This window comes from Callithrix jacchus, chromosome 13 (genome assembly GCF_049354715.1).
Source record: "Callithrix jacchus isolate 240 chromosome 13, calJac240_pri, whole genome shotgun sequence".
NCBI classification, from domain to species: Eukaryota; Metazoa; Chordata; class Mammalia; order Primates; family Cebidae; genus Callithrix; species Callithrix jacchus.
In genome coordinates, this window is record NC_133514.1 from 54,078,319 (window position 1) to 54,100,296 (window position 21,978).

Below are 21,978 nucleotides of genomic sequence, written 5' to 3' on the forward strand. Positions count from 1 at the left end.
AATTAGTTTTTAAATCTCAATATGTAGCTCACTCTGAGCAACTCCAAGTAGAATTTTTCAAAAGCCAAATAAGCTGAGAGGTGAGTTTTTACTTTATGTAATATCTACTGTCTCAATAATAGGATTTATCCCAAGTTTTCTTTCTGTGGCAAATTTGCCAACACAACATGTAAGGGACCTATTGGCAGGTGAAACAAAGTCCCTCTGGAGTATAGCGATTCCATGTGTCAGCCTGGTTTGTCACATGCATGTTCTTCTGCTCTGTTCTTTTTTTAGCCCAATTTTCTCAAGCGCATTGAATTCTGTGCTCAGCAGATGGGACCTCCCTGTCTTCACCCTCCCTTTCAACATGGCATTGTCAATGTACCTTTCAGCCACAGGACATTTCAATCATTATTTCCAGACAAATTGGTCACACCTGTAACTTCACCACCAACTATCTCCTGGTCTGATCTAAGTGCCCTGGCGGTAAGAGACACTGGCTTCTCACATTCTCCCTGGCTCTCCAAGATAGATAATGGCCTCCTAGTCAATTGTCTATGGATGTCAGAGTCTCCTAGATGCTCAGAACTATGGTGGCCTTTCTGCCTTCATCTTGCCATTTAAGGCATTTGTTCTACTCCAGAGCATTAAGATCTAAGGGCTTTTTAAAATTACTAGTTAGTCAAGCTAATTTTTCTGCCTTTTACTCTAAACATCTACAGTGCTAACCCCAGAGTGTAGTTCCACTGGGAGTCACTCTATCGTAAGCTTGGGGGTGAGGTGATGGGAGCCAGCCCTTAAGGCATGTGGCCTCCAGCCTGGTTTTAAATCTTCCACAATCTACTTCCTCCAATCAAAAAACTGGATGCTTACTGTTAGAGCTCATGACAGCACCTCACTATTCTGCTTTTCCTTATGTGATAGCCCATAGAACATATAGAATAATTTAGGGTTCACAAGCTTTGATAGGCATCAGAATCACCTGGGCAATTTTTTTTAAAATACCCAAACAGGCTTCATCTCAGACACTCTAAGTCATAATCTCTAAGGGTGGGGCCTGGAACCTGTTTTAACAAACTCCTCAAATTGTGATGCAGGCCAGAGTTTGAGAACCGCTGTATCAAGGGATGCGTCCTATGTATCTCTTTAAAGATGGCTGTAAAGAGATCCTGTATTTTGTAAAACCTAGTTAATCCAAATCAAATTCCAGCCCTTCCTGTTGGTGTTTAATGAATCTGCTTAAGGTTTCTGGATTGTCAAGAACAAGAGAACACCTGAAATTAGAAGAAACCCAAAGAAACCTTACCTTTTTCAATGTGCTCTCCCACTATCAGGTTATGGAACACCCTGTTCTGTCTTCGTTGAGTGATCAAAACACATGAGAAGCTCAAGTCACCTTTTCTTTAGCTTATTGCCAGAAAATGAGAGGGAGCACCTAGAAATAATTCAGAAGGAAAATCAAAGATTCATTAGAACTATCCATGAAAAATAACAGTATAAAATAGCATTAATCTATCTAGAACCTCACTAATACAGGAGCCAGCAACCCCATGTGGCTATATAAATTTAGATGTAAATTAATTAAAAATTGAGTTCCTCAACCTCTCTAGCCACATCTCAGGTGCTTGATAGCCACACGTGGCTAGAACCCACTGTATTAGACATCACAGATACAGACTTGCATCGTCTCGGAAAGTTCTCCTGCACAGTGCTGATCTGGGGCAGGGGAAGCCTTGTCCTTCTCTTCACTCTGAACGACCAGCCCATCATCAGCACCAACCCCAACCCCATAACTCCTCCTAGGCCTAGGAGTTACCAAGGCAAACTATAAACACCATAATTTTTTAGACTGGGTTTATAAGATTTATTATAGAAGCAAATAGAATTATATTTATATTTCTATGTCAGTGTTTGACTGATTAGTCTTCTATGATACTTATGAGAAGTAAACAGCCAGTAAAAAGTGACAAAAGCCACATTAACGGTGAGCATAAGTAGCTATTGAAACAAAAATCAATGCCAGCCTGGTTGGATGGCTCAAAAGCCTGTAATCCCAGCACTTTGGGAGGCTGAGGCAGGCAGATCACATGAGGCCGGGAGTTCAAGACCACCCTGGCTAACCAGGTGAAACCCCATCTCTACTACAAATACAAAAATTAACCAGGTATGATGGTGCATGCCTGTAATCCCAGCTACTCAGGAGGCTAAGGCACGAGAATCGCTCGAACCTGGGTGGTGGAGGTTGCAGTGAGCTGAATTGCACCAACTGCACTCCTGTCTGGATGACAGAATGAGACTCTGTCTCCAAAAACAAAAACAAAACAACACTAGCCTGCATTGATGGGGTTGTGAGGGGGTTCTGTTAGGCATAAACTGGTCTGGGCAAGAGATAGTTGGGGCCTCTGATGAATTGTTTGGTTCCTATTACTGCAGACCAAGCACGAATGATTAGTTCCTTATTATTTCTGCTCCCAGGCTGTCTCCAAGGCAAGCCATTTTTCCTATTCTCTGTATAGTCCATGAGACTAAGCGGGCCCTTGACCTTAACTGCGGTTCCCTCAGTCCTGTCCTGTTCCTTGAAGTCTGGGTCCCTTGGGAATACTTGGCCTGTTCAAATAAACCATTAATGAGTGTATCACTGGCAGGGCATTTGGAGATAAAGTCAGGAAGTCAGAGCGAATGGTTTGGCCTTTTCTTCCATCTTTCCACCCCCTGCTGGGATTCACCTCCTCCTCTTGCCCCGGGCCTCCTGTGCTCTTTCTGCTTCTCAGCACGGTCTTACCCTCCTTCAACCACTGCTGTTGCAAGTAAATGAGAGTGGAATCTTTGTTTTCTATCTCAAGGGTATTTGCTTTGAAAACCTTTTCTCTCGCTGTGGATCAAAATGTCCTTTGCTCCTTGTTAAAGTAGTACGTTTAGGCTCAGTGGCTCTGGTGAAAGAGGCTGTTTAAACTCTATAAACCATAGTTACCAACTTTCTCTTTCTGTGTGTACAGTGTTCCAAGGGACAAAACTCAAGTGAGTAACAGTGATGGTGGTGACTCTGTGGGCATTCATCTGAATCAGATGCGGGACTGAGCACCTTGTAGCATCATGGCTGTGACCCTGAGGCAGGTATTCCTCCCATTTTATGGAAAAGGAAAGGAGGCCCAGTGAGGTTAAGCATTGAGCTGAAGATGACTCTATAACTGAAAATTGCAACTGTCCCATCCTGAACTTCCAATTGCCTTCAAGTTGTCCTCTTCTTTTCTGGGTAGCATTGATCACTGTCTCCTTTCTTCTTTAACGTCCTTGTTGATTAGTTTATTGCACACAGTCTCTCTGCCTCTTCCCTGGTCCCCAGCAAAATCCACCTGCTCTACAGAGGCAGGGATTTTTGTCAGCTCACTGGGGTATCTCAAAGGCATAGAATACATACACAGTAGGCACTAAATAAACATTTGTTAAATGAATAAACAAAAGTAGCCAAGGTAAGATTTTACACTTTGCACCAACTTAGATAAAATAAATAAAATAACCTAAAATAATCAAAAGGGTAAGAATCTAGTTTTGAGCACAAAGTTTGAGGACAGCCACTCAGGAAGCACAGATCCTAAAGAATGGGAGTCAGTGTTTCAAAGTATAGAAGTTTAGTATCATTTATATGGACAAAGTTTAGGGAAGCTTAATAGAATTTCACTGTCTTTCTGTATAAGGCTTATTGCATAGTTACAACAACCTGATTTGTCAAGGTGATTTTTTTTTCCTTTGGGGAAAGGTATATTTAACATCCCACACTGCAGATGTAGCAGTCAGGGGTTTTTGCACCACCTGGTCTGAGTTGGGTACAAGATAATAAAGGAGGCAGTTAATCTATAATGAAGAACAGTGATTAGAAGAGGGGGAGGTCTGGTCTCTGGTCCCTCTTAGTCATTTATAGAACAAGAACAATGAAGAAGAGAGTTCATCTATAATCTAAGAAACAGAAGTTGCAAGCACATACTATGTGATCCAGATCACAGTCACATCTCTCTCAAAGCATAATGTTTTTTAAAAGCTTTTAATTTGTTTTGGTTTTCAAAGCTATCACCCAAAGCCCTCAACCCCCTCAATCTTTCTTTTCTTTTTCTTTCTTCTCTCTTTCTTTCTTTCTTCTTTCTTTCCCTCCCTCCCTCCCTCCCTCCCTCCCTCCCTCCCTCCCTCCCTCCCTCCCTCCCTCCCTCCCTCCCTCCTTCCTTCCTTCCTTCCTTCCTTCCTTCCTTCCTTCCTTCCTTCCTTCCTTCCTGTTTTCCTTCCTTTCTTCCTTCCTTCCTGAAAGACATTCAATTCATTTCTTCTGTGTTCGGTCAGAAAACAGTGTTTGGAGATTTTATGCATTTGAAGCAACCCATGTGACCTTCGTTTAAAATGAAGTCACCAGGCAGTTTTGGATTTCCTTCCACCCACCTTACATGGAGGCGTTTTCCATTGCTTATGGCCACAGATAACGATATTCATTCCAAGAATTGAGCTTGGCTGTAATCCCAGTGGCTTGGAAGGTCCAGGCAGGAGGATCTCTTGAGTCTAGGAGTTTAAGACCATCCTGGGCACCATGGCAAATCTTGCCTCTAAACAAAACATAGACAAGAAGAGTTGAGCTCCTTGAGCGTCACTGTAGAATGTGTTGTTGCCACCTAGAGAATCACATTGTAGTTTTCAAGACCTACTTATGGGCATTTTCTCCTTTTTGCCATTGGATTTTTCCACACTGCCACTGGCTTTATGTATGTTTCTGCTCCCAGTCCCAGTCACGTTTGTAAACAATCTCACCTCTTCTCCAGCTCTCTCTGCCAACTGCCTTCCCAAATAAACCTGAACCTGTGGTTTGAACACATTTATCTGTGTGCATGTCCTGTGCTCATGTCTTGTGCTATTTTTCTGTCTGCTTCTTCTATAGGGTTGTTTGAGAATTATTTTTCTCTGTATGTGGGAGTCTATGTCTGCTCCAATGCTGTCTTACATAATTATTCCTCCTAGTCATAGGGTTCTCTATTCATATTGTTAGCTTCAAAAAAAATTCCACATACAGTCTCCCCTACAACTCTCCCACTGCCCAGGGGGCTGGGCAGTTCAGGTACAATTATTGTGATATTTTACAAAGAAGTAGCCTGAGATGCAGATGGGTTAAGTGTATTTCCTAAGGTAACAACATGAGAAAGAGGCAGAATGGGGCCAAAACTCAGTTCTGCAGAGGCCAGACTCCAGGCCCTTCCCACTAGGCCGCTCTGGCTCCTCAAAGTCCCCTTGGCCATGCTCCTTGTGCAGAGGCATGCATGGTCAGGCGCTTAGAGAATGCTTTGCAAAGCAGGTGTTTCCTGAGGCTGAAGTAATGGTCCATGTGTACAGTATAAAAATAATAAAGCTAAGGAATAAAAATATGATCCAAGGCAATCAGAGAGGTTTGAGGGCATCATGTGAGATGCAGGGAATGAATAGATAGTAGATCAGGTGGAGAGCAGATCATTCTGAGGCTGAAAGGCCAGGAACGGCTGAGTGATACTCTTCATTATTTTTAAATGTATAATTAGGTTTTTGACTATAGTCACCCTGTTGTGCAACCAAATAGTAGGCCTTATTCATTCTATTTTTTTTGTATCCATTAATCATTCTCACTTCTCCCCTACCCCCTACTATCTATTCCAGCATCTGGTAACCAACCTTCTACCCTCTGTGCCAATAAGTTCAATTGTTTTAATTTTTAGATCCTACAAATAAGTGAGAACATGTGATAGCACAATAGGGTGACTACAGTCAATAATTACTTAATCATACATTTTAAAATAACTTAGATAATATAATTGAATTATTTGTAACTCAAAGGATGAATGCTTGAGTAGGTGGATACCCCATTCCCCATGATGTGCTTATTTCACATCACATGCCTGTATCAAAGCATCTCAGGTACCTCATAAATATATACATCTACTTTGTATCCACAAAAAAATTAAAAATTAAATAAAAAATTCACACACACACACACACACACACACACACACACACACACAAATGAGGCAAAATGCACATTCTCATTCCAAGGCCAGTCCACATTCCCTGAGCCCATGACAAGTTGTTTGGCCATGAGGGGTGGGTAGGGGGATGGTGGGAGACCCTTGCCATGGAGAGAAGGAGGTCAGCTGTGGATACCCAGCCTCCAGCCCTGGGGACAGATGCCTCAGTTCAGCCACAGAAAAACATCCTTAATCCCGAGGGGCAATCACACTCACTTGCAATGTGACTGGAGCCTCTTCATATTAATTGTAAAACCTGTTAGAACCTGTTTGACGGCAGCACTTTTGTGGCAAAAACCAGAGCAAGAACCAATGCCCAAGGAGACTTTACGGTTGTTTCCTTAGTCAAATACACCCTTCAGAATCCACCTTCATGGAGCAAAGCATTTGTCTTTTTTCATCCTGCATCCAGACTTTCTCCTTTAACCTAGGGAAAACCGCTGAACACACCCGTGTGAGAGAAGCTGCTTTTCTTTGTCCAGCGAGCAATCAGTATAGCTCTGCTCTTCCCGCTCTGGCTGTCTTGGCACAGTTTAAAAGCTGTCTCTGTGACCTCATGGGACCTCACTGAGCCTCAGTCCCCTCAGATGGGAGTGACATGATAATACTTTCCTCAGAAACTTGAGGGTTAAATGAGAGAATCCACGTAAGCAGTAACCACAGTGCCTGGCATATGTAAGCATTTTGTAAATGTTAGAGGGAAAAGGAGATAGCCATTGAAAAACAGAAATCCACTCAGGAAGCTGGGGCAGGAGTTCTTGAGGCCAGGAGTTCGAGACCAGCCTGGGCAACATAGCAAGGCCCCTGTCTCTACAGAAATAAATAAAATTAGCCTGGTGTGGTGGCATGCACCTGTAGTCCCAGCTACTCAGGACGCTGATGGGGTAGGATTGCTCGAGCCTAGAAGTTCAGCTTGCTGTGAGCTATGACTGTGCCACTGCACTCTGGCCTCGGCCATAGAGTAAGACCTCATCTCTTAAAAAAAAAAAAACAGAACTCCGTAGAGTGGCTGTTTGATTTTCACACCTGTTAGCAGTGCATGATGCTCTTTCGCTATCCACTGTCTTCAAGGCTCCTAATGCCTGTCAGGAAATTCAGAGTCGGTGTGACTATGTCACCTGCCAATGAGGAGACCAAGCAATGAGAACTCACAGGTCTTCACCAGCGGGCACACAGCTAGTTAGTCTCAGGAAACCTCCTGCCTAGCACCACCCACTGAGACATTGGAACTCCACACTCATTGGAGAAGTGAGGAACAGAAACAGACAAGTGTGGGCGGGCAGTAGAGTTGATTCTGCAGGCTTGGGTCGTTCAAACCCTGCACATGTGAGAGAAAGGTCTTGCCTTTGCCTGGTGCCTGGGAAATAACCTCTAAATCCTTGGAATATTCTGCCTGATAGAGCATCTTTGCGAATCTCAGGTCTTGGGCCACACTAGCTAGTCTAGCCTAACAGTGCCATCTATGGTGGGACCCTGGGCCACACTGTTCCGCCTGTGGAGAGACTTAAATCCAAATAGCTAAGGTCAGTAACGAGGCACTTATGCCTGAAAGGCTAACCCCAGCGAAATCCCTGGACACGGAGGCTTATGGGAGCTTCCCTGGTTGGCAATACTTTGTACATCTTGTCCACAAGGTTCCTGGGGAATTGATGACTGTCTGCGCAACTCCACTGGGAGTCAACAACAGGACGCCCCCCTCCACCGTTCTCTGGGCTCTGGCCTGTGCATCTTTTTCCTTTGACAACACTCTGCATGCTTTTACTGCAACCATAACCATGAGCACAGTGGCTCCTCTGAGTTCCAGGAGTCCTTCCAGTGGATCTCAGAATCTGAGCTTTGTCTCGGGTACCCCTAGCCAAGCGTGGAAGCAAGGATCTGCCTTCTCAGGATGGGGATGAAAGATATGGTGTCTGGACACTGCGTTTCAGTTTGGAACCACCTGCCTCCTCTTTCTGCAGTGGGCTTCTCCCTCTTCCCTCCTTTCTCCCTCCCTGTCGTGCCTAGGTTGTCCCAGTGTCAGACCAGAAGCAGTCCTCTAGGGTGGCTTTCTTAAGAATAATCATGTTTCAAAAGGGCTGGGAAAGACAGGAAGCCTGCCTTTCTTCCAGCATATTTGGTTTCACTCAGAAAATGGACTAAATTGAATTTGGAGGACATATATTTGATTGTTAAGTCAAACTGTGACCCAGGGTTGCAAGCATGGTATTTATTTCCCTGGTCTTTGTTAGTGGGTGCAGGGAAAGACCTGGCTCTGACTGTGCAGGCATAGAGAGGATTTGGAGGCTCTTATACCCCCAGCATGTTGGCAACCCTTACCAAGACAATGTGAGAACTAACCTGCAACCACAAGCTGTGATATTTTTATGGCATGACTAATTTTACTCCTGGGTGCCATCTAAAAACACAAACTAAGATATCTGTATGATCTGAACCTCATCCAGAAATTTCCTTGGGTAAGTGCACGTGTGCACCTACTGTTCTATCCGTCTTGCTCTCTCCATTTTCTTTTTGACACAGAGTCTTGCTCTGTTGCCAGGCTTAAGTGCAGCAGTGTGATCACAGCTTGCCGAAGCCTTGAACTCCTGGGCTCAAGCAATGTGGTCGCCTCAGCCTCCTGAGTAGCTGGGACTAGAGGTTTGCATCATTATGCCTGGCTATTTTTTTCTTTTTCTTTCTTTTTTTTTTTTTTTTGATGGAGATCTTACTCCATTGCTCAAGCTGATGTTAAATTCCTGGGCTCAAGCAATCTGCTTACCCCAGCCTCCCACAGTGTTGGCATTACAGGTGTGAGCTGCTGTGTCTGACCTGGTCACTCTGTTTCCTAAGTGTGTTATAGAAGATGAGCTTCATCCTGCTCGACCCATTGCTTAAGCGTATTACAGAGGATGAATCTAGGCAGACAAGTCAAAGTTTAGGTGTCATGAGCCACCGAAGCCTGACTTTCCCCACTATATGGCCTCACTCAGGCTACTTGAGCTCCCACTTTCTGCCTGTACAAAATCAGCAGGTAGAACTAGTAGATTTCTAATCTAGCTTAAGACTTCCTGGTTCTGCCCTCAGAAAGTCTCTGTTTATTTCTTCAGGCTGCTTCTTCTACCTGCTGGCCTTGCAGAAGAGCGTCTCATGACCACCTAGCAGAATAACATAATGTGAGAAAAATACTTTATATTTACCAATACAAGAGGATATTTAAGGGAAAAATCTAAATTCCTGCCATTGTGAGTTTTCTTTTTTAATTGCAGTGAAATATACCTACCATAAAAGTTATCATTTTAATCATTTTAATTGTGCAGTTCAGTGGCATTAAGTATACCCAGATTATTATACAACCAACACTATCATCCATTCTCAGAAATGTTTCATCATCCCAAATACAAACTCTGCCCCAATTAAACTAACTCCCCATTCCCCCTCTCCCAGCCCTAACACCATCATTCTACTTTCCATTCCTATGAATTTGGATACTCTCAGGTCTCATATAAATAGAATCATACAGTATTTTTCTTGTTATGACTGGCCTATTTCTCTTAGCATAATGTTTTCAAGGTCCAACTATGTTGTAACCTGTGTCAGAATTTTCTTCCTTTTTGAGGCTGATTCATATTCCATTGTGTGGACACATTGCATTCTGTTTATTCATCCATTCACCCATTGATTTTCACCTTTCACCCTCCATCTATCAACCTCTGTTTAAGCAAACAAACAAAAAAACTCTCCAATCCCCTGTACACCTGTGTTCCCAGGAATGCACCAGGGGTTTGGATGTCACTCATAGACAAGGATGAGTCTCTGGGTTAGCCACTCTCAGACATACCTTCTTCTTAGACAACAGGGTCACTCTCAGGGTGTGCTTACGCTACTGTTGTCAGTTGCATCTGCCAAACTAAGCTTCATAAGCGAAAAAAAAATAAAATCCTTTACGAACAAGCAATTGCTAAGAGATTTCGTTACCACCAGGCCTGTCTTACAAGACCTCCTGAAAGAAGACTAAACATAGAAAGCATCAACCAGTACCAGCCACTCTGAAAACATACCAAACGATAAAGACCATCAACACAATGAAGAAACTGAGTCAACAAATGGGCAAAACAACCAGATAGCATCAAAATGGCAGGATCAAATTCACATGTAACAATACTAACCTTAAATGTAAATGGGCTAAATGCCCCAATCAAAAGACACAGACTGGCAAATTGGATAAAAAGTCAAAACCCATTGGTGTGCTGTATCCAGGAAATGCATCTCATGTGCAAGGATACGCATAGGCTCAAAATGAGGGATGGAGGAAGATTTACCAAGCAAACGGAGAGCAAAAAAAAAAAGGCAGGAGTTGCAATCCTAGTCTCTGATAAAATAGACTTTAAACCAACAAAGATCAAAAGAGACAAAGAAGGGCATTACATAAAGGAAAAAGGATCAATTCAACAAGAAGAGCTGACGATCTTAAATATATAAATACCCAATACAGGAGCACCCAGACACATAAAGCAAGTTCTTAATGACCTACAAAGAGATTTAGACTCCCACCCAATAACAGTGGGAGACTTTAACACCCCACTGTCAATATTAGACAGGTCAATGAGAGAGAAAATTAACATGGATATCCAGGACTTGAACTCAGATCTGGACCAAGCAAACCTAATAGACATATACAGAACTCTCCACCCCAAATCCACTGACTATACATTCTTCTCAGCACCATGTTAAACCTACTCTAAAATGGACTTCATAATTGGAAGTAAATCACTCCTCAGCAAATGCAAAAGAACAAATATCATAATAAACAGTCTCTCAGACCACAGTGCAATCAAAGTAGAACTCAGGATTAAGAAACTAACTCAGAACCACAAAACTTCATGGAAACCGAAAAACTTGCTCTTGAATGTTGACAGGATAAACAATGAAATGAAGGCAGAAATAAAAGTGTTCTTCAAAACCAACAAGAATGAAGATACAACATACCAGAATCTCTGGGACACATTTAAAGCAGTGGCTAAAGGGAAATTTATAGCAATAAGTGCCCACATGAGAAGCAAGGAAAGATCTAAAATTGACACCCTATTATCAAAATTGAAAGAGCTAGGGAGCAAGATTAAAAAAACTCATAAGCTAGCAGAAGACAAGAAATAACTAAGATCAGAGCAGAACTGAAGGAGATAAAGACACAAAAAAGCCCTTCAAAAAAATTAATAAAACTGGGAGCTGATTTCTTGAAAAGATAAACAAAATAGACCACTATTCAGATTAATAAAAAAGAAAAGAGAGAACAATCAAATAGATGCAATAAAAAACAACAAAGGGGATAACACCACTGATGCCACAGAAATACAAACCCTCATCAGAGATTACTAAAAATAACTCTATGCACATAAACCAGTAAACCTGGAAGAAATGGGTAAACTCCTGGACACTTGCATTCTCCCAAGCCTAAACCAGGAAGCAGTCAAAACCCTGAATAGAACAATAACAAGGGCTGAAGTTGAGGCAGGAATTAATAGCCTACCACACAAAAAAGCCCAGGTCCAGATGGGTTCACAGCCGAATTCTACCAGACATACAAAGAGGAGCTGGTACCATTCCTTCTGAAACTATTCCAAACAATCCGAAAAGAGGGAATCCTTCCCAACTTTGAGATCAACATATTCTGATACCAAAACCCGGCAGAGACTCAACAAAAAAAGAAAACTTCAGGCCAATATCCATGATGAACATAGATGCAAAAATCTTCAATAAAATACTGGCAAACAGATTGCAACAGCACATCAAAAAGCTTATCCACCACGATCAAGTAGGATTCATCCCAGGGATCCAAGGCTGGTTCAACATACGCAAGTCTATAAACGTAATCCACCACATAAACAGAACCAAAAACAAAAACCACATGATTATCTCAATAGGTGCAGAGAAGGCCTTCAACAAAATCCAACAGCCCTTTATGCTAAAAACTCTCAATAAACTAGGTATTGATGGAAAGTATCTCAAAATAACAAAACTATTTACAACAATCCCACAGCCAATATCATACTGAAGGTGCAAAACCTGGAAGCTTTCCCTTTGAAATATGGCACTAGACAAGGATGCCCTCTCTCACCACTCCTATTCAATATAGTATTGGAAGTTCTAGCCCGAGCATTAAGGCAAGAAAAAGAAATAAAGGGTATTCAAATAGGAAAGGAGGAAGTCAAATTGTCTCTATTTGCAGATGACATGATTGTATATTTAGAAGACCCTATCATCTCAGCCCCAAATCTCCTGAAACTGATAAGCAACTTCAGCAAAGTCACAGGATACAAAATCAATGTGCAAAAATCACAAGCATTCCTCTACACCAATAACAGACTTAAACAGAGCCAAATCAAGAACGAACTGCCATTCACAATTGCCATAAAGAGAATAAAATACCTAGGAATACAACCAGCAAAGGATATAAAGGACCTCTTCAAGGAGAATTACAAAGCATTGTTCAAGGAAATAAGAGAGAACACAAACAGATGGAAAAACATTCTATGCTCACGGTTAGGAAGAACCAATATCGTGAAAATGGCCATACTGCCCAAAGTAATTTATAGATTCAAACCTATCCCCAACAAGCTACCTATGACCCTCTTCACAGAACTGAAAAAAAAAAAACCACCTTAAACTGCATATGGAACCAAAAGAGAGCCCGCATAGCCAAGACAATTCTAAGCAAAAAGAGCAAAGCTGGAGGCATCACACTACCTGACTTCAAACTATACTCCAAGGCTACAGTAATCAAAACAGCATGGTACTGGTACCAAAACAGAGACATAGATCAATGGAACAGAACAGAGACCTTGGAGGCAATGCCACACATCTACAACCTTCTGATCTTTGACAAACCTGACAAAAACAAGCAATGGGGAAAGGATTGCCTGTTTAACAAATGGTGTTGGGAAAACTGGCTAGCCATGTGCAGAAAGCAGAAACTGGGCCCCTTCCTGACACCTTACACTAAAATTAACTCCAGATGTATTAAAGACTTAAATAAACATAAGACCTAACACCATAAAATCCTTAGTAGAAAACCTAGGCAAAACCATTCAGGACATAGGCATAGGCAAGGACTTCATGACCAAAACACCAAAAGCATTGGCAACAAATGCCAAAATAGATAAATGGGATCTAATTAAACTCCAGAGCTTTTGTACAGCAAAAGAAACCATCATTAGAGTGAACCAGCAACCAACAGAATGGGAAAAAATTTTTGCAGTCTACCCATTTGACAAAGGGCAAATATACAGAATCTACAAAGAACTAAAACAGATATACAAGAAAAAAACAAACAAACCCATTCAAAAGTTGGTGAAGGACATGAACAGACATGTTTCAAAAGAAGACATATATGAAGCCAACAAACATATGAAAAAATGCTCATTCTCTAATGCATTTCGTCATTAGAGAAATGCATATCAAAACCACATTGAGATACCATCTCAATTCAGTTAGAATGGCAATCATTAAAAAATCTGGAGACAACAGATGCTGGAGAGGATGTGGAGAAATAGCAACACTTTTACACTGTTGGTGGGAGTGTAAATTAGTTCAACCATTGTGGAAGGCAGTGTGGCAATTCCTCAAGGACCTAGAAATAGAAATTCCATTTGACCCAGCAATCCCATTACTGGGTATATACCCAAAGGATTATAAATCGTTCTATTATAGAGACACATGCACAGATATGTTCACTGCAGCACTGTTTACAATAGCAAAGACCTGGAACCAACTCAAATGCCCATTGATGATAGACTGGACAGGGAAAATGTGGCACATATGCACCATGGAATACTATGGAGCCATACAAAACAATGAGTTTGTGTCCTTTGTAGGGACTTGGATGAATCTGGAAACCATCATTCTCAGCAAACTGACACAAGAACAGAAAATCAAACACTGATGTTCTCACTCATAAGCAGGTGTTGAACAATGAGAACACATGGACTCAGGGAGGGGAGCCTCACACACTGGGGTCTATTGTGGGGGGAATAGGGGAGGGACAGTGGACGGCAGGGAGGTTGGGGAGGGTTAACATGGGGAGAAATGCCAGATAGAGGTGACAGAGAGATGGAGGCAGCAAACTATATTGCCATGTACCTATGCAACAATCCTGCATGTTCTGCATATGTACGCCAGAACCTAAAGCACAATTATATATATATATATATATATATATATATAAAGAAAGAAAGAAATGTTCATTTCATAAAACTCTTAAAATATGCTAATTAATGGTAAGCTGGGCCAATACTTTTCTGTTAAAGTACAGATTACAGCACTAAGTGACCCAGGGAGATCACATTCTGAAAGGATACTCTAGACTAAGGTAACTTGATACACTGCCATTTTAGCCAGAATTTGCTGGGGCAGAAATAAACTGTATCATCACATAGTTTCTGGTATGTAAAGGTGAAGTGCATTAGTTTCAATGAAACACTGAGGCATGGGCTCTCAAAATGAATTTTTGCGTTGCTTCCTAGAGTTAAAAGTTGTTGGACAGATGTAGTTTGTATTTTAAAATATTGAAATTTCTGGCGCATTTTGCTGCATTACAGAGACAAGTAAAATATTAGAAACTGGAATTGTTTCAGAAACACTAGAACATATGGTACCCATCCTAACAAAATTCATTGCCAACACAGGAACCAAAAATAATTGGAATTTTTGGTGAGGTGAATTTGGAGACACTGCCAAAAAATGGACTCTTCCCATCTCTATCCCTTCTGCTTGCAGTCTCTGACCAAATATTGTCCACGGATGAAAAACAAGGTTTCCCAGGAGGTTGCTAAAGTAGATGGCACCATGCAGTAGGATGGCCTTGCCCTGCTGAGGAGACATGACAAGGCACATATGGTGCTCATTCCTGCAAATGTCAACTTCTTATTTCAAAACCAAAAAATGAAATAAAATGCATTTGAAACAATTATGCACAAATCAATCGAGAATATGTTTCCAAGGATGTGAGTGTGATGCCATGAAGCTCTTGTCAGAGTGTCTTGCATATCCCCTTGATAACTGACCTTTTTTTAGCCAGTGGTGCAGTCAGGGAACTGACTCATGATCACTGCATGGCAGCATGCCTTTCAGCTCACACCAGAGAAACTGCAGATTGAGTAAACTTCTTCAAAGGGCTGTTAAACTTTAGATTCTTCCTGACTCACAGAGTGAAGCCTCACAATAACCAAAGTTTAGACAATGAAATATCCTCAAGAGCCCTTGTGATTTTTATAAAATATACAGCCTCTTTGCCTTTACCTTTAAGTGGCCATTGGCTATATTAGTCAGGATAGGCTAGGTTATGCTGCAGAACAAATAGGCCCTGGAATCCTTCACCAAAGAGATAATTTTTTTCATGATATTTCTCCAGCACAGGTAAGCAGGTATGGGGGAGAAGTCTGCTCCACATAGTCACTCAGGAACCCAGGCTAAATGAGGTTTTGTTGTCTGTAATGTGGCCAGTGGCCTAGGCAAGAGAAAAGCCTGCACAGACAGCTCACATCTATGGTTTCGACCAACAGGGCCACATATTCATATTACTTTTTGCAGTCTATTGGCTAGGACTTCCCAAACGACCCCATTTAATCACAGGGATGTTTGACATGTAGTCTTTCATGTGCCTGGTGGAGAGGACTATTAGTAACATCTGTTGTATTTAGTATTTCATTCATTTACATGAGCCTGTCCTAAATGCAATTCTAGACCTTGTGGTGAATATAGATGCATATAAAGTACATTCATTGCCCTCAAAATCAGAAGACACAATATCTCAGGATGGAAAAGGTGAGGCTTGAGGCTTTGACCACCCATACTCAAACAATTACATCATTTGGAATATATCTCTCCTAAAAGATGGAGAATGATTGCCCAGAGGAATGATTGCCCAGAGGAAGACAGACTGGACAGTCTCTGACATGCAAATCCAGAAATTATATATGACCTCTACCATCAAAGGGCTCAGCAAGCACCCTCTTACTATACCTGCCAGAGCCCAACTACTGTGCCCTGCCCTGGCAATAAAAGCAGGATGGGCAATGCAGTGTTTGGAGAAGGATGTGAAGACAACAACAATGTGAAAAGCAAAAATATTCTGATTGATGACATATTCTAGGTTCTGAGGCAGGACTGGATCTGCTGTCATGATGGTTCCTCTGTTTTTGTAGGTTTTTTGTTTTTTAAGAGATAGGGTTTTGCTCTATCGCCCAGGCTGGAGTGATCAAAGCTCCAGCCATGGCATGATAGCTCACTGCAGCCTTGAACTTCTGGGCTTGTGATCTTCCTGACTCAGCCTCCTGTAGCTAGGATCACAGATGTGTGTTATCATGCCTGGCTAATTGTTTTTAAATTTTTTATACAGATGGGCTCTCACTGTTGACTAGGCTGGTTTTGAACTCCTGGCCTCAAGGAGACCTCCCATGCTGGCCTCCTAAAGTGCTAAAATTACAGGCGTGAACCATCACGCCTAGCTCATGATGGCTACTCTGAATACTGCCTTTTGAACTTTTTATCTTGTCTGAAATTAAACTGATTTGAGATTCAGCTTGGTTATTAAGCACCTTTTTTCAAAACATGCATATTTCCCATTTTCCGTGCATATGGAAATAGTCCATATTTCCCAGAGGACTCTGAAGCTAATAGATACTGAGTGTGGACCCATTTAATCAGACATCTTTCCTTTCTAACACCTAAGTAAACTTGGGGATAGGGGTTTTACTGGGGACCAAGTGATGGCAAGGCTACTTAGGGTACCTGAGTGAAGGGCTTAGGGTACCACTAGTAGACTGGGGACCAAAGGAAATAACATCCAGGGATGGCCAGGAAGCAGCCCTCACCAGATCCCAGATATTCCAACCTCTTGATCTTGGACAATCCAGGCCACTTCTGGATTTGCAGGTGATGCCTTCTCATTTCATTTTCACATGATGAAGAGCTGAGAGAGTGAGCAAGCTCTCAGGCTTCTTCTTACAAGGGCATTAATATCATTCATGAGGGCTCCACCTTCATGACCTACTTACCCCCAAATGCCCCTCCTAAGGGGTTAGAATTTCAGCATATGAATTTCCAGGGGACACAAGCATCCAGTTCATAATAGGGCTGGGAAGAGTTAGAGCTAGAGTTGAGGGTTCCATGCTCTTTCCCTAGTGACAGGTTGCTTCCGCTCACTGACTTCTCCCTCACTCTTGCAGTCACGGCCTCCAGATGTCCAGAGCAGCCTCAGGACAGGCTTATGAGGACCAGCGTTCTCCAACCTTGTACTCAAATGGGTCTTGAGAGACCCAGCTCAGAAATCTCATTTCTATAGTTGTTACATTTCCTATGGCATGTGAAACAAAAGTAAAATCTTGGGACCCCCAAACTCTCTAAGCCAAAGGGAAGAGTCAAGCTGGGAACTGAGTCAGGCAAACCTACCTTCTATTTTGTTTCTAAATAGATAGCTACAAGATAAAAGGCTACATTCCTCCTTCACAATTTCCTCACAAGGAAATCACTCATGCACCCCAAGATCTTTACCCTAAAACAGTTCTGTTGAATTTCACCCTGCAGTGTATTAATAAATTAACAACAAATCTACAGAGAGGGAACAAAAACCAAGAACTAAAAGTCGCCATCCCTCTGCTCACCTGAGATGAATACGTATCTAATTGCTTCCTCTACTTTCTGTGTTTATTTTACCTTATGTAAAAATGGAGATTCACTGAGCACAAGATAAATCCATAATTGACTCTTCCTCTACTCCCACCTTTCACTTGAAAAAGATGGCTTAGGTGATCAAAAGACTCAAAGGAATGCAACTGTTTGCCTCTTTTATCTACTCTTTCCCTTTCTTTTGCTCCTTCTTTCCCCTACTGCCTGCTCTTTTTCCCTTTGAATATTGAAGTCCCTAGACTCTCTTTGGGAAAAAAATCACAGATCCCAGATGTTTCCTGTGGTTTTGTGTACCTTTCCCCTGCCCCCAGGCATATCTTCACCTTTGACAAAATAAACCTCTAAAAATTATTGAGTTATTTTCTTTGGTTTACAGGCAAAAGGCTCACCAAACTCCAAGGAGCTTGCTCACAATGCATCCAAGGGAAAAATTCAACTGCTCATGAAAGCCTGCTCATGTAGTTAATCTCTTAAAGATAGTCAAGGAGTATTTTTTGTTTGTTTGTTTGGAGACAGGGTCTTGCTCTGTTGCCCAGTCTGGAGTATAGTAATATGACCACTGCTCACTGCAGCCTTGACCTTCCAGGCTCAAGTGATCCTCCCACTTCACCCTCCTGAGTGGCTGAGACTGCAAGTGAACACCAGCATGCTTGGCTAATTTTTAATTTTTTTGTAAAGATGGAGTCTTTCTATGTTACCCAGGTTGGTCCTGGGCTCAAGCAATCCTTCTGCCTCAGCCTCCCAAAGTGCTGGAATTACAGGCGTGAGCCTCCACACCTGACCTGCAAGGAATCTAAAGGTGTTGCTGTAACAGACAGTTTTGGGATGCATGACTGCAAAACATGTGACTGTTCTCAACCAACAGTTTGGGGTGAGAAATTTGGAGTCTGACTTAATGCATATTTAACACTGCCTTTCTGTGTTTGACAAATACTATATATTTTTCTGCAACAGATTTAGCTGTTTCAAGTCTCCATGCTATCTGCTGAAATTGGCTAGGAGTGGGTCATCATGTCCATCTTAAGCTCTGAAATAACATAAAGTTTATTATGAGTCACTCTTTTGGTCACAGTTTGCTGGTACAACACCTGGATTCCCCTAGGTTTCTTCTTTCTTCTAATATCCACTGGGTATTAACTGTTGGAGCCATTTAACCTGTTTGGGTTTCTGAAAGATGAATGCAGTAAGCTGCAAGATTTCTGTTTGCTCAGGACTCTAGGATTCTACGATCTGTGAACAGTGGGCATAAGATGACCATTCAGGATAAATGTGAGGTTTTAGACCATTTAAATTCAGAGGTGTAGTGTCCTGGCCAACTTTCTGCTGCCTGGGTTGACATCTGGCATGTTATTTTCCATTTGGCACCTGTTTGGGTGTGTGATCAAATATTCTAGACAGAATAATTTCCCAAAGCAGCAGAAGGCATCCTTTGGGTTTTCAGTGCCTTGGAAGGCAACAAACACAGGTGCAGGAAGCAAATAAATAATTTGACGTTGTCTTGACCTGTTCTTCAGGAGTACCAGATCATCATGACGTGGCCTCCTAAGTTATCCTTTCAAGGGCAGAGAAGTGAGAAGAAAGTGACCTGCTAGCAACTGCCTGTGCAAAGAGACTCAATGAAAGAAGAGACTCCTCTTGTGAAGACCCAAGAACTTCAGGGTCAGAATGAGGATAAGAATTTGGTGCTGTGACATTTCTACACATATTCTTCTGTGCATTTGCCTTGAAATCTTGGGAACTTCCCTGCTCACAAACCTCATACACTACATGAAATTCCTTTGTTTTTCTGTGACTTTTTGGTCAGATTCAAGGTGTTTTGAGATACCCAAACTACTGCTTGCTGAAGTCAACTCAATAATTAAAAACAACATCAAGTGATACCGATTATTTGGCACTATACAGACAAAACAACCTACTGCATGAATTATAGGCCACTTTGCTGCCCAGATGAAACAGGATCAAAGTGAACACTTGCCTTCCTCCAAACTTAGGTAAAAATGGAGAGAGACAGAGGTAACAAACAGGAAAGCATTTCGACCATTCATATATGTGGCTCTGTTTCAACAGTGTTTGCCATATACTACAGGTAGCTACAAGTGATGTTTCTCATTGTAAACGTATTTTTTCAGATTGCAAATATATCTTGCTTTTTGATTGCTTTTATTTGATGGATTCAATGCCATGTACCATAGGCAAAGCCCTGTGCTAGAAGATGAAGAGGTATAGATGATGATAAAGCAGAATCCCAGCTCCCAAAGAACAGATGAGGGAGAAAACAAAATATTTACAGAATATTTGTATGTGTGAAGGACCTCATTGCAGTACTACTGGTTACGAAGGAAGTCCATGGGAATCCAGTGGGGGCAGGAGCTGGAACTGAGAAGGCGGGGCCATTCGTGAACAGAGACAGCAGACTGAACATACCAGGTGGTGCTGCAGGGAGGGAGGTGAGAGGAGCAGGCACTCTCCCTAAGCATACCCCATCAGTTTTGAAGGTATGCTTACATGACCCTTGTGAAAATCATGATAAAAAGATGTTAACCAGGCTGGGCATGGTGGCTCACACCTGTAATCCCAGTACTTTGGGAGACCAAGGTCAGCGGATCATTTGAGGCCAGGAGTTCAAGACCACCATGACCAACATGGCAAAACCCCATCTCTACTTAAGATTTAAAAATTAGCTGGGAGTGGTGGTATGTGCCTGTAATCCCAGCTTCTCAGGAGGTTGAGGCGCAAGAATTGCTTGAACCTGGGAGGTGGAGGTTACAGTGAGCTGAGATTATGCCACTGCACTCCAGCCTGGGTGACAGAGCGAGACTCTGTCTTAATCTCAAAAAAAAAGATGTTAACTGAAAGTAAGAAAACAGGAGCATGAAATACAAAAAACAAAAAGGCAAAGAGAGAAAACAGGAGCATGAGACAAGTGGAGAAAGATCTTCAAGAGTGATGCATTTTTATGTTAATTATCCCATCCCAACTGAAGCACAGGATCCACCCGCTTCCCTGTCCTTGCCTCACCACAGGCTGGTTCTTCCTAAACATTTCACCTGACCGAGCCTCTCAGGGGAGGGAGGATGGTGCTGAAATATTGAGAGAGATAAGCAAAGGCCACGCAGAGCAATGCCAGCACTGCAGGGAGTACTGAGTAGCTCCTTTTGATGGGAATTTCTGGAGTGCACAGGAAAATAGCAGAAGAGAAGGCTGGAAAGGTAAATAAAGATCTGACTTCAGAAAACGGGAAATTTCAGCTTATGGGCTTTGGACTCTTCTCAGTAGTCTATGGAAAGTTCTGAACAGGGAATCAAAAGCACAATCAAAATAGTGTTTTAAGAATAGGAACACCTTGAGTATATTTAAGCATGTATTTACAGATTAGCTACTTGGCAGAAAGCCTTGGGTCAGCAGGAAAGAGACAAATATTCAAAGCTCAAGGGTTAGCAATTAGCACTAAGACCCTTATCGACTGCCTACTCAGCTGGCACTGGTCACTTACTCTTTTGGACTACAATTACCATCTCATATGCAATGAGGGCTAGGGCCAGAGAACTAGGTTACAGACTCTCCAGGATGGAGTCCACAGATAATGAATGGCAAATGCTCACCACACGTTTCCTGTTAGAAATGATGACAAGACTAGATATTTTTTTTCCTCTTACTCTTTCATTCTTGTTGCCCAGGCTGGAGTGCAATGGTGCGATCTTGGCTCACCGTAACCTCTGCCTCCCGGGTTCAAGTGGTTCTCCTTCCTCAGCCTCCCGAGTAGCAGGGATTACAGGCATGCACCATCACACCCAGGTAATTTTGTATTTTTAGTAGAGACGGGGTTTCTCCATATTGATCAGGCTGGTCTCAAACTTCAAACCTCGGGTAATCCACCTGCCTTGGCCCCCCAAAGTGCTAGGATTACAAGCGTGAGCCCCCGTGCCAGGATTTTTACTTTTTTGAGTCAGAGTCTTGCTCTGTCACCCAAGCTGGAGTGCAATGGCGTGATCTTGGTTCACTTCAACTTCTGCCTCCCGGGTTCAAGCAATTCTCATACCTCAGCCACCCAAATAACTGGGATTACAGGTGCATGCCACCATACCTCACTAATTTTTTGTATTTTTGGTAGAGATAGGGTTTCATCATGTTGCCCAGGCTGGTCTTGAACTCCTTACCTAAAGTGATCCTCCTGCTGCCTCCCAAAGTGCTAGGATTACAGCGTAAGCCCCTGTGCCTGGCCTGAGACTAGAAACTATGAAGGAAACTAAGAGAAACAAATCCAGATTTGTGAATCCTTGGTTTGTACTCAATTTTCAGAGAGTATCCATAG

General features: G+C 42.3%; 1 protein-coding gene and 1 long non-coding RNA gene across 10 annotated transcripts in view; one reads left to right on the plus strand and one right to left on the minus strand.

Moving 5' to 3' along the window:
- LOC100894355 (uncharacterized) overlaps nt 1-21,978 on the minus strand; it is a 68,865-nt gene that overhangs the window by 26,076 nt on the left and 20,811 nt on the right. For all 6 annotated transcript variants that reach the window (XR_004732893.3, XR_008476002.2, XR_013525309.1 and 3 more), the window contains 2 exons: nt 4,408-4,568; nt 1,289-1,417 (listed from right to left, as the gene is read on the minus strand). This is a non-coding gene — a long non-coding RNA (uncharacterized LOC100894355). The remainder of the gene's footprint in view (nt 1-1,288; nt 1,418-4,407; nt 4,569-21,978) is intronic.
- Nucleotides 1-21,978, plus strand: part of LOC118146841 (urea transporter 1-like) — a 59,627-nt gene that overhangs the window by 17,613 nt on the left and 20,036 nt on the right. For 2 of the 4 annotated variants that reach the window (XM_078346908.1, XM_078346909.1), the window contains 2 exons: nt 277-468; nt 19,181-21,461. Coding sequence is in view for 3 of the 4 variants with exons in the window: in XM_078346909.1 (XP_078203035.1) it covers nt 277-424 (148 nt within the window). In the remaining variant the exon portion in view is untranslated. Of the gene's footprint in view, nt 1-276; nt 469-19,180; nt 21,892-21,978 lie in introns of those variants that run through there. The other 2 variants (XM_035270573.3, XM_078346910.1) reach the window with 2 other exon arrangements.